Genomic DNA, 12,736 nt, shown 5'->3' with positions numbered 1-12,736 from the left:
CATAGAAAAAAGCTGGAAGTGGTTTTCAGGCTCAAATGGTAGAGCTCTAGCCTTGAGAAAATCCAAGGACAGTGCTCAGGCCCTGAGCTCAAGCCCAGGACTGGCAAAACAAAAAACAAAACAAAAAAAAAGCACCCATGGTGCCAGTTGTAGCTTTGTAATAAATTGTACTAGCATTTCTTGCTGCTATACAGGAGTTTCCTAGTACTGATAATGTTAAGCGAGTAGTTAGTAATTTTCATGTACATGGCTATAACTGCATTTTTCTTTTTTTCCCCTTACAGTTACATGGGAATTGGTCTTTCTGCTCAAGGTGTGAACATGAATAGACTACCAGGTACACTTACAATTGTTAACTATTGTAGTCTAATGACTAGCCCTGGCTTAAATCTGTCTTCCTAATTATGGTATAAACTGTAAATTTGTGGGTCAAGATGCAGCCTGGACTGGGCAAAAAGCAAGACTGTCAAGACTCCAAACAAAAAAATAGCTGGAGATAGGGTTCAAGAACATTTGCATAGTAAGTAGAAAGCCCTGGAGTTCAGACCTCAGTGTTTGGGGGGGAGGGGGGTACATAAAATTAAGTACCAGAGAAACAGGGAAACAAGGGCTAGAGAAAGGAAAAGGTCTGGCTCCAGTGAAAGAAAGATCTCTTATGTAGCTAGCCATTGTTAAGTCTCTGGATTCAATTTTAAAAAATAGAAAAATACACCAAAGCAAAGTATATTTGTTATCTTAACAGTCATCAGATGTGTTGACTTGATATTTCCTTGTGTCTTTTTTGCTTAAAATTATACTTGAGAATTGAGATGTTATTTAAAACTTCCCTTTAGAAGTAATTGATAAAATATGTGTTGAGGGCCAGGAGTTTGGCCTAGTGCTAGAGTGCTTGTCTAGTGTGCACGAAGGCCCGAGCTCAATTCATTAGTACCACATACACAGAAAAAGCTGGAAGTGCCAGGTGTGGTGGCTCAATCCTATAACCCTAGCTACTCAAGAGGCTGAGATCTGAGGATCGTAGTTCAAAGCCAGCCGAGGAACTTAAAGTCCATGAGACTCTTATCTCCAATTAAACACTAGAAAACAGGAGGTGGCCTTGTTGCTCAAGGGGCAGGACAGTGGCCTTGAGCTGAAGAGCTCAGGAACAACAGTGCCCAGGCATAGAGTCCAAGCCCCATGACCTGGGGGGGGAGGGTGGGGAAGAGAAGCTGGAAGTGGTGCTGTGGCTCAAGTGGCAGAGCACTATACTTGAGGAAAGCCCAAGGAGAGTGCTCAGGCCCTGAGTTCAAGCCCTAAGACTGGCAAGGAAAGTGTGTGTGTGTGTGTTGATAAATTTTTTTTTTCCTGAGAGCTGCTGTCCTTGGGCTTTCCTCAAGGCCAGAGCTCTACCATTTGAGCCACAGCACCACTTCCAGGCTTTTTGTATATATGTGGTAGTGAGAAATTGAACCCAGGTCTTTGTGCATGCTAGGCAGACACTCTACCACTAGGCCAAACTCCTGGCCTCTCGATCTCTCTCTCTCTCTCTCTTTTTTTTTTTTTTGGCTAAGCTTGGGGCTTGGATTTAGGATCTGGCCACTGTCTGTGAGCCTCTTTGTGTTCGAGGCTAGCACTCTACCACTTGAGCCACAGCATGCACCACTGATAAATTTCTTAATAATGATGTAGAATGTTTGTAATTTGGCATTATGGTAAGATCGCACATTACCTGGCTTTGGATTGCTGGTTTGAAAAGCTTGTAGTAGTTAAATAAGATAAAATCTTTTATTCTGTAGTGTGTATAGAGAGATTAAAATTGAAGCAATATTCATTTGGTGCATTAGCATAAGAAGCATTCATGAAAAACATCCTGTTATGGATGTTGCATTTCATTTATGTTTATAATTTCTGGTAGAATTCTTTTGTTTAATACTTGGTTTTAGTCCTTTGTTTGGTTAAATTATTTTTCTCAAGTTGTAAGTGGTATTTTAATATAAAATAATTATTCAGTGTAACTGTTGAAATGTAAATGTACATTTGGATATTTTCTCTTCATATTATCTCTTGGACTATTCTGGCTTAGCTTGTGTGTAAGTTAGCAAATAAAGGTATTACTGAGGAGTCTTACTTTACATTGTAAACACACTGGACCTTTCTCTTCAGGTTGGGATAAACATTCATATGGTTACCATGGTGATGATGGACATTCATTTTGTTCTTCTGGAACCGGACAACCTTATGGACCAACTTTTACAACTGGTGATGTCATTGGCTGTTGTGTTAACCTTATCAACAACACCTGCTTTTACACCAAGAATGGACATAGTTTAGGTATTGACAATGATATATTGTATGCAAAATAACTTCTGCTATGGTAGTCATGTTTATTATGTGATTCTCCTTTGTAGTTATCTCCAGGAATTGTTTCTCCCAAGTGGAAGTTTAAGAAATGATGAAGGCTTATATTTTGTAAAGGCAGCTCTATATAAATATGTATAAGATCGACAGAAATAATCCCTATTATTGAGATATTTATTCTGGCAATAGGAATGCAAAGTGTTTTGCTTTAATAATGTTTTACTTAATTAAAACATTGTGTAATAAGATCTAGTTCTTTAGGTAATAGTGCTATGATTATTAATCACATGGAGAGTGGTGTCCAAGCATGGACAATTAAAGGTAACGACCTAGAAATAAATCATGGCTTGGGGCCGGGAGTTTGGCCTAGTGGTAAAGTGCTTGCCTAGCAAGCACGAAGACCCAGGTGTGATTCCTCAGTACCATGTATATATAAAAAGCTGAAAGTGGTGCTGTGGCTCAAGTGGTAGAGCTCCAACCTTGAGAAAACCCAAGGGCAGTGCTCAGGCCCCAGGACTGGCCCCGCCCCCCCCAACACACACGCACACACGCACATATATGGCTAAGCCTGGTGTCTGTAGGATAGTGGATACGTCAGTGGCAGGGAGCAAAACTAAAAAAGTAAAACTAAGAGGAAATGATAGGACTTTTCTAAAGATACAGCTAGCACTGCCTCCTGTCTGTGATTCTTTGGAATATGGACACAGTCTTTTGTTTGTGACTGCTTTCCTATATATAGTTGCAGAGTTGATAGTGGCAGTGAAGACTTAGAAAGCAGAAAATACTGTTTGGTCCTTCACAGGAAAAGTTTGCACCTCTCTGGTCTAGATAGTAGCAGCTAGAAGATATGAGGCTACTGTGTGCTTATTCTCAAATGGGACAGTTCACTCAAAATAGTTCAGTTTCTGACTCATGTAGGGCTTTAAAGATGTATGTATTTGCTTACTATATAAACAAAGGGAGAAACATTTCAATATATAAGCAAACTTAGTTTGCATTTTTAAAAATTTATTGAGTATCATTTCATCTATTGAAGATAACATTTCAGAAACCTTCATGGCAAACCAGAAAACTACAAGTACAGAGAACTTTTTTACAGGTTAATCCTTCTATTTCTCAGATCAGAATTATTGTCTGATAAGACCATTCTTTCATTTGGGTGGGTATCCTTCCTTTTTGCTTCATATAGTAACAAATCAGCATGCATAGAACAACACAAATTGGGCTTTATTTTGTTACTTATATTTATTATATAATTATTCTATATTAACTATTTTATTACTTTTTCTCCATTACCTTTCAAGAGTTATGTAAGGGATTTAAACTTAGCATGCCCATTTTTGTGTAAAACGCATCTTGATCAGTGTTATTCCTTTCATCATTTTCCCCCCTTTCTATCCTTCCCATCCTACATATCTAGAAAATTGGTTTTGTGTTTGTATGTAAAACTGAAATAGTTATACCAACTTTATAAAGGGGCATCTTTTTATGCTTTGAATAGCATATGAAAGCTATGTCTGGTAAATTCTGTGGGGTTATCCAACTTGGAATTAAAATTTTTTTTTTTTTTTGCCAGTCCTGGGCTTGAGCTCAGGGCCTGAGCACTGTCTCTATCTATCTATCTATCTGTCTGTCTATCTATCTATCTCTCTCTCTCTCTCTATATGTATATATATGTATATATATATAGAGAGAGAGCGAGCACGTGCACTCTAACCTTGAGAAAGCCCAAGGACAGTGCTCAGGACCTGAGTTCAAGCCCAGGACTGGCAAATAAATAATTTAGTAAATAGTATACAGTCATTTTGGTACACTATTTTTTGTGTGTGTGCCAGTCCTGGAGCGTGAACTCAGGACCTTGGGCCTTCTCAGGGATAGATCTCTACCACTTGAGCCACAGCACCATTTCTAGCTTTTTCTATATATATGGTACCAAGGAATTGAACCTGGATCATCGTGCATGCTAGGCAGCACTCTACCACTAGGCCAAATTTCCTGCCCTACACTGTTTTCTTTTCTTTTTTTTTTTTTACTGTTTAATTTTTTGTAAAGGTGATAAATGGGGGGTGGTGGGGGAGTTGGTTACAGTTATATAGTTACATAAGTAAGGTAATGAGTATAGTTCTTTTTTGTTTGCCAGTCATGGGGCTTGAACTCAGGGTCTGGGCTCTGTCCCTGAGCCTCTTTGTGTTGTGCTCATGGCTAACAGTCTACCACATGGGCCACAGCACCATTTCTGGCTTTTTCTGTGTATGTGGTACTGAGTAATGGAACCAGGGCTTCATGCATGCTAGGTGTGCTCTCTGCCACCAGGCAACACTCAGGGCTCAGTTTTTTCTTTGGGGGAGAGGGTTAGTCATGGGGCTTGGACACTGGGCCTGGGTGCTGTCCCTGAGCTCTTTGGCTCAGGGCTACCACCCTACCCCTTGAGCTACTGTTCTACTTCCCATTTTCTAGTGGTTAATTGGAAAGAAGAATCATGTTCTTTAATGCCAGAGCTGGCTTTGAACCACCATCCTCAGATTTCAGCCACCTGAGTAGCTAGGATTACAGGTGTGAGCTACCATGTCTGGCTCTTTGTAGCCCCTTTAAAAAATTTTTTTGGCACGGGAAGGGTTAGACATGGAGCTTGAACTCTGGGCCTGGGCCTTGTCCCTGAGCTCTTCAGTTCAAGGCTAGCACTCTTATCATTTGAGCCACAGTGCCACTTCTGGTTTTCTGGTCTTTGATTGGAGCAGCCTTGAATCTCAATCCTCAGATCTCAGTCTCCTGAGTAGCTAGGATTACAGATGTGAGTCACCAGCGCTGGCGTTTTTTGAAAAATTCAAGAGTAAAGTTTACTCACAGTTTGGCTTATGGCTACTCTTATCAATTGATTGATCCATCGATTGATCTGTATTTATTTTTGCCAGTCCTAGGATTTGAATTCAGGGTTTGGGCATTGTCCTTGAGCTTCTTTGTGCTCAAGGATAGATCTGCCTTTGTTCATCTTTTAAAACAACATCTCTTTTTCTTTCCACATACAGTTACTTTAAAGCTAGTTCAAGTAAAGTGATGGTGAGGAATAGCACAGTTTGAGGATAAGAAAAGCATATAACAGTTTTGCAGCCAGTTTCCTTATGTGGCTTCTCTTGTAGCTTTTGAAATACATCTGAAACCATTTTTAAAACTGTGGAGGTAATGGCAGCCTCTCAGAAATAAGGCTGGTGTCATCAGTGGGATAACATTCAACCAGATATCCATTAGTGATACTGAGAAAAGTTAGTCCTTTGTTGTTGTTGTTTAATATTCAGGCTTTAATTGTTTGTTCTAACATTTTTCTCCTTTCTATTTAGTTACATATATTCAGCTTGTCACTATTAATTGCTTTTGAAAAACAGCTTCTAATGCCATTCTGTTTCCTTTTTTAGGTATTGCTTTCACTGACTTACCGGTAAGATACCACTTTTTAAAGCAGTTTTCCCCTCCCCCTTTTTCGATGAAAAGAACTGTATATAGAAGGTATAACTGGAGAGGGTGCTGTAATGCTAGGTACTAGTCTTCAGTCCAATCTTGGCAAAACATTTGTAAGAAGCTCCTCTCATGCAATTAACAAAACAAAGCTGGGTGCAGCAGTCATGCTATGGCAAGAAGCATGTAGTCAGAGGATTATGGTCCAGGTTAGCCCAGGCAAAAATAACCAGAACAAGCCTGGTGCTGGTGACTCATACCTTTAATCCTAGCTGCTCAAAAGATTGAAATGATCTAAATCATCCTGGTTTAAAGCCAGCCAGGTCAAGAAAATCTGTGAAACTCATCTCCAATTAGCCATCAAAAGCCAGATGTAGAGCTGTGGCTCCACTAGTAGATTGCTAGCAATCTTTTTGCTGAGCAAAAAGATCAGTGCCCATGCCCTACATTTAAGTTCCAGGATTGGCACACAAAAAACTCTCAGGATGTAGAATGCCTGTTTTAAGAAGCATCACCCTCACCCTGCATGCTGCCCACTCCTTGAAAAAATAGACCTGGGATGTTTAAAACACAGTTGTATGCCACGTGCCATTTGTACACTAAGAATTCTCACTCTTGTTAATTACTGTGTACCTTAAGAAGTTAGACTCCAAATTGCACTGGATCCTGCTGCACAAAGTAAATCAAAACTATTTCAAACAATGGTGTTGTTTTAGAGATTGAACTCCAGACCTTAAGTTTGGCTGCTCTACTTTTTTTTTTTTTTTGCCAGTCCTGGGCTTGAACTCAGGGCCTGAGCACTGTCCTTGGACTTTCTCAAGGCTAGAGCTCTACCATTTGAGCCTCAGTACCACTTCCGGCTTTTCTCTATGTATGTGGTACCCAGGTCTTCATGCATGCTAGGCAAGCACTTTAACCACTAGACCAAACTTCCGGCCTTGGCTGCTCTACTCTGTCCCCCTAAAATAGGTTTTATTTTTAATATGCATTCAAAATGTGTTTCTTTGGCAAATGAGTTTGTAACAGTTCTCATCATTTATTTGTCCAGTCTATATTTAGGCCTACCAGGTGTCAGTTGGATTTATCATTTGAAAGACCAGGTAGTAAAGATTTCAGTTCTTTGCTAGTTTTGTAGTACCTAGGAACATGAAGAGTAGTACAAGAAAATATCAACACAGTAAATTATAATGTATTCTAAAAGATTTTAAGTATTAGGAACGTACATGGCATGAAAGTCCAAAAGCCGGACATAGTGAATAAGCTGCTCCTTTTTGTTCAGAGCACAACTTGTGTTACTGGCTGCAGGCCATGAGTTAGCTAATTGTAAGTGGCTGTGTAGAGCATGAATGAAGTGTTCCAAGAGAAGAGAGGCATAGCGTACGTACCTGGTTGGTTTATTTGAAGAAAAGTGAGTGTGGTGATATTACCAGAGTAAGAATGGTAACTGTCATTAGTAGAAGTTTGATTTTGGATACCTTATCTACTAGTTGCAGTGTCCATGATACTCGTGGTAAAGGGGAAAGTTTTTTCCCAGGCTGGCCTTAAACCTTGATTCCTGTCTCCTTCAAAGTACCTAGGATTACAGTAGCTAGGAGTTAGCCACTGTGCTCAGGTACTCGTTTTATTTTGAGTTTGATTTCTCATTTGTGTTGTTTGGCTTAACAGTTATTAAATATATCCTCTTCTCTGAAATTTAATATCATATTTAGATACAGGTTATCCTCTTTAAATTTTTCTTTAAATGATCATAAAGTAAATTTATGGTTCTGTTCTTTCAAAGATAGCAATAAGAGGATAAATAAGTCTTTCGTCTTTCTTATAACATAATTGCATGCTCAATGAAATACGTTGTCTTTCAGCCAAATTTGTATCCTACTGTGGGGCTTCAGACACCTGGAGAAGTGGTTGATGCCAATTTTGGGCAACATCCTTTTGTATTTGATATAGAAGACTACATGCGCGAATGGAGAACCAAAATACAGGCACAGATAGACCGCTTTCCAATTGGAGACCGGGAAGGAGAATGGCAGACCATGATACAAAAGTAAGAGTGAAGAACTTTAGATATAACTCTCACTCATTTTTAAAAATAAGACATTTCAGTCTTAATTTGATAGGGGAATTAAAGTGATAGTTGGTCATAGGCTAGGTTAGTTCATTATTTGCCCTTGGGTTTTTATAATGTTGATAGTAATGTTGATACAGAAGTTAAGAGTCAGAGGGATAACCTAGATTTTGTAATTCAGGATCTCTGCTTCTGGGGAATATGTGTTTGACTGTGTTGTTCAGCAGTAGTTCAGGTTTATATGTAGGAAAAGAACTATTGTTTGATTCTTTTACCATCAACATGTATTGGAATATATATCTATAATGTATATATTTGTATTTCATAATTTGGATATATTTTTTCATTAGTTTACTTCGTAATGATACCAGGAATTTTCATGTTACTGGAATCCCTTTATTAAGTAATTATAAGATTATAACTGCCCTCATTCTACATAGATATATCTGACTATGATTTAATAGTCACCATGTGCTGGAATGGATTGCAGCAGCATTTTATTAATGGTATAAAAGTGATTTCCACAGAAACATGGCAGGATATTGATAGAAGAAATACTGTGATATCCCTCCACCCTCTCTCTCTTTTTCTTTCTTTTTTGCCAGACCTGGGGCTTGAACTCAGGTCCTGGGCACTGTCCTTTGACACTTGTTGCTCAAGGCTAGCATTCTGCCACTTGAGCCACAGCACCACTTCTGGCTTTTTCTGTGTATATGGTTCTGGGGAATTGAACCCAGGGCTTCATGCATGCTAGGTAAGCACTTTACTACTAGGTCAAACTTCCTGCCCAAAGCTTTGTGGGGGGGGGACTGGGGGGCAATCTGGGGCCTTGAACTTAGGGCCTGAGCACTGTCCTTGGGCTTTCTCAAGGCTAAAGCTCTACCACTTGAGTCACAGCACTACTTCCGGCTTTTTTTCCTGTGTATGTGGTATCTAGGAATCGACCCTGGGTTTTCGTGCATGCTAGGCAAGCACTCGACCACTAGATAAACTCTTGGCCCTGTGCTCTTATTTCTACAATCAACAACTTACCTTCTCCCTCCATTTTTTTTTTTAAAACAAAATTGCTACTGTGATTGCTTAGGAAGTCCATTCTGAAAGATTTCCTTTGTCCTAATTTGAACAGTAGAATAAAATAAGATGAAAATCACCCCACGACTATAATACTAACTACTTTGAAGACTAAGAGCTCAGGAGTACTGCCTAGAGCCTGAATTGAAGCCTGAGGACCTTCATGGAAAAAAGGAAAAAGATACAAGACTTTTTCATAGAAAGCCTCATTGCCTTCCTTCCCTTAGTTGTCCTAGAGAGTCAGGCTCTGACCATTTTCTAACTGGCTCTAGTAACATCAGGGGGAGGCACATTCATAGTAGAATTTTAGGACATCATCAGTTTTGGGGAACAGTATTATTAGATCACTGGTTTTTCTAAATATGAGTTGTGGTAGAATTAAGTATATGGTTTGAACACTTGAAAGCTGTCTCTTTAAAAATGTATTTAATTGTTGGGGTGATGTATGGAAGGGGTCACCGTTGCATTCCACAGGTAATTAGGTATATTACTTCTTGAACACTGATCTCTTCCCATGTTTTTCTCCCACTTTCCCTCTCTGACTAGAAAGCTTTTTTTGGGGGGGAGGGCAGTCCTGGGCTTGGGCTCATGGCATGAGCACTGTCCTTGGGTTTTCTCAAGGCTAGATCTCTACCACTTGAGCCACAGCACCATTTGTGGTACCAAGGAATTGAACCCCTGTCTCCATGCATGCTAGACAAGCACTCGACCAGTAGGCCAAACTCCCAGCCCTAGAAAGTTTTTTAAAAAAATACATTTGTTCCTCTTATAGAGTGTCAAATATTTACATCAAACATGTAGTTTTTATTCAACCAAGCTGAAATAAGTTTACTTAATCTGCTTGATTCTGAGTGACCTAATTTACATAATCTTCCTTCTTAAATAAAAATGAGGAGGCAAAAAAAATATTTGTTCACTAGTCACTAGTGGCTCATGCTTGTAATCTTAGCTATTTAGGAGACTGAAATCTGGTGATCAGAATAAAGACAGCCTAGAAAAGCCTAGAAAACTCTTACCTACAATAAACTACCAAAAGAGGTACAAGTGGAGCTGTCTGTGGCTTAAGTGGTAGAATGCTTACCTAAAGAAACTCAGAGACAGTACCCAGACCCTGAGTTCAAGCTCTAGGATGGGCAAAAATAAACACATACACTCTTCTCTTAGAGAAGATTGTTAACTTTTTTGTAAGTTATGACTCACTAGTTTCCTGATCAATTGATTTTGATTAGAAGACTGATCCCACTCTGACTGGACAGTTCTCTCTGAGTTTACTATTATTTTTACACCTGTGATGCCAGTTAACAAGTAGGCAAGGAAAATGATTGAACTCCAGGACACTGAGAGTTAATCTGTTAATTAAAAATATGTCTTACACATGCCAAGGTATTACTAGGATGTCATGTAATTAAAGTGAAATACAATAAGAGAGCCAAGAATCAGAGAAAATGCTGTTTAATGCCCTTAGAATATTTAGGGTAGTGTATTTATTTGCAGTTAGTATTTTGGAATATGTGTTACTAGAACAAAATGTTTTTCAGCTTGAGAGTTTATTACAAAAGCCATAATTTTTTAATAGAATAGATTGGTAATACCAGAGTTGCCTGACTGACAAAAATTGCAGTGTCGAGCTTAAATTGCAGTGTCGAGCTTATGTTCTCATGACTAAAAGATATGTTTCTTCTTTCAATTTTAAGAATGGTTTCATCGTATTTAGTTCACCACGGGTACTGTGCCACAGCAGAGGCCTTTGCCAGATCTACAGACCAGACTGTTCTAGAAGAATTAGCTTCCATCAAGAATAGACAAAGTAAGGACACTGTGTGTGTGTGGCTAACACTTGTTTTCAAATTATATGTTTCAAATTAGAAAGTTTATTTTCTTTAAGTAATTTAAGGATGTTTAGACTAGGATGTGGGTACTAGTGGGAAAGGAGATAGATAAACAGGGAAGGAGGTCAAATATAGTCATAATAATCTGAGTACATATGTGAAAATGAAAATCAAGAAACTCCTTGAGTCTGGTTTGGGAAGGGGCGTGGAAGGAGAAAATAATGGAAAGGAGGCCAGATAAAGATGCAGTGTATTCATATATACACTTATTAAAATGGAAAGTCTTGTAATTAATTGATGGCTAATAATAATACAGGAAGTTATAGTAACTCTAGTTTTTATTGAATGTATCATTTAAATCATGTTAGAGAGTACCTCAAATTAATTTTCATAGACATTTTGAAGATTGGGGTGGAGGGTCATGGGGCTTGAACCTGGCCTGGGCGCTGTCCCTGAGCTCTTCATCTCAAGCCTACCACCTTACCCGTGAGCCAACCCCACTTCCTGTTTTCTAAGAGGTTAGTTGGAGATAAGAGTCTCAGGTGCCCAGGCTGGCTTTGAACCTTGATCCTCAGATCTCAGCCTCCTGAGTAGCCAGGATTATAGGTGTGAACCCACCACACTTGGCTTAAAGATTGACCTTTAAACATTGGCTTTTTGACTGTTAGAATTCTAAATGTAAAGAGATAATAATTTGGGGGAAACTTTTAAAGAAGTGTCTTACTATTTAGGCTTTTACAAAATAAACACTTAACAGATCTCATTGAAAAGTGGGTCTTAATGAGATAGTGGAAACAGTATATGAAAAAAAGTTTAGAAGGGCTAGGGATGTAGCTCAGTGGCAAAGTACTTGCCTAGAAAGTACAGTGTCCAGTGTTCAATTCCCAGTGCTAAAAAAAGAAAAATGACAAAAATTGTTAAAAAGAAAAACATTGCTAAAAAAGAAATAAATTTGGAGATCTTTGAATTTGAATTATGATATAAACATAACTGTTGATTGTATTTTTAGCTTGAAACCTAGTGTTGTCTTGTTCTTTAGTTGTTTAGTTTTAAAATATATTTTTATTGTCTTTTAAGTAGTTTTACAAAGGAGTTATCATTCTATAAAGTAGTTTATGAATACAATGCATTTGGTCACTGTCATGTGATCATTACTTTCATCATCCTCTTGTTTGTCCTGTTTTAACCAGGGCAAATGAGCCTGAAAACTAAACAGTCCATTTGCTAACGTAAGTGCTGGTACTCACCAGGGCAGGGATGATAGGGAACAGGGATGGGAAGCCAAACAGAAGGACTCAATCATACAGTTGAAAGCAGTAGGTGAAAAAAAAACTTTTTTGTGGGTCATGGGACTTGAGCTCTGGCCTGGGTGCTGTCCCTGAGCTCTTCAGCTCAAGGCTACCATCCTACCCATAAGCCACAGCCCCACTTCCTGTTTTCTAGTGATTAATTGGAAATTAGCTTTGTATTGTCTGGGTTGGCTTTGAACCAGATCCTCAGATAGCAGCTTCTCTGGGCAGTTAGGATTACAGGTGTGAGACACTGCTGGTAATAGGTGAAATTGCTATAATGATTCTGATTATATTTGTTGTATGTAGCATATTGTCTTTTTCTTTGTGTTAATACTCCAGCAATAGTAACACTCATTTTTTATCCTCAGTTTCTAATTCAGCAAATGTTTGAACACACTGAACACTCTATTAGTATTTTCTAAGTTTTTAGACCTTTTGAAAAGGCAGCAAGCTCAAAAAAAATCCAGTAAGACATTTCAAACATTATTTCTCCCTTTCTTCCTTCTTTTTTTTTTTTTTACTGGTCCTAGGGCTTGAACTCGGGGATTAGGTATGTCCCCAAGCTTCTTTTGCTCAAGTAGAACGCTTTGCCACTTGAGCCATATTGCTACTTCTGGCTTTTTTTAGTAGCTTATTGAAGATATGAGGAAGCGTAGAGTTTCCTGCCTGGACTGGCTTATAATCCTCAGATC

General features: G+C 38.8%; 1 protein-coding gene across 1 annotated transcript in view; it reads left to right on the top strand.

Moving 5' to 3' along the window:
• The window catches only part of Ranbp9 (RAN binding protein 9), a 63,452-nt gene that overhangs the window by 35,594 nt on the left and 15,122 nt on the right, over positions 1-12,736 (top strand). Inside the window, exons 3-7 of the mRNA XM_090356500.1 lie at positions 285-337; positions 2,143-2,310; positions 5,748-5,770; positions 7,647-7,831; positions 10,618-10,730. Of these exons, the coding sequence (XP_090212626.1) occupies positions 285-337; positions 2,143-2,310; positions 5,748-5,770; positions 7,647-7,831; positions 10,618-10,730 (542 nt within the window). The remainder of the gene's footprint in view (positions 1-284; positions 338-2,142; positions 2,311-5,747; positions 5,771-7,646; positions 7,832-10,617; positions 10,731-12,736) is intronic.

This window comes from Megascapheus bottae, chromosome 22, assembly GCF_031878675.1.
Source record: "Megascapheus bottae isolate mThoBot1 chromosome 22, mThoBot2.hap1, whole genome shotgun sequence".
NCBI classification, from domain to species: Eukaryota; Metazoa; Chordata; class Mammalia; order Rodentia; family Geomyidae; genus Megascapheus; species Megascapheus bottae.
This window is presented reverse-complemented; position numbering and strand designations above follow the sequence as displayed.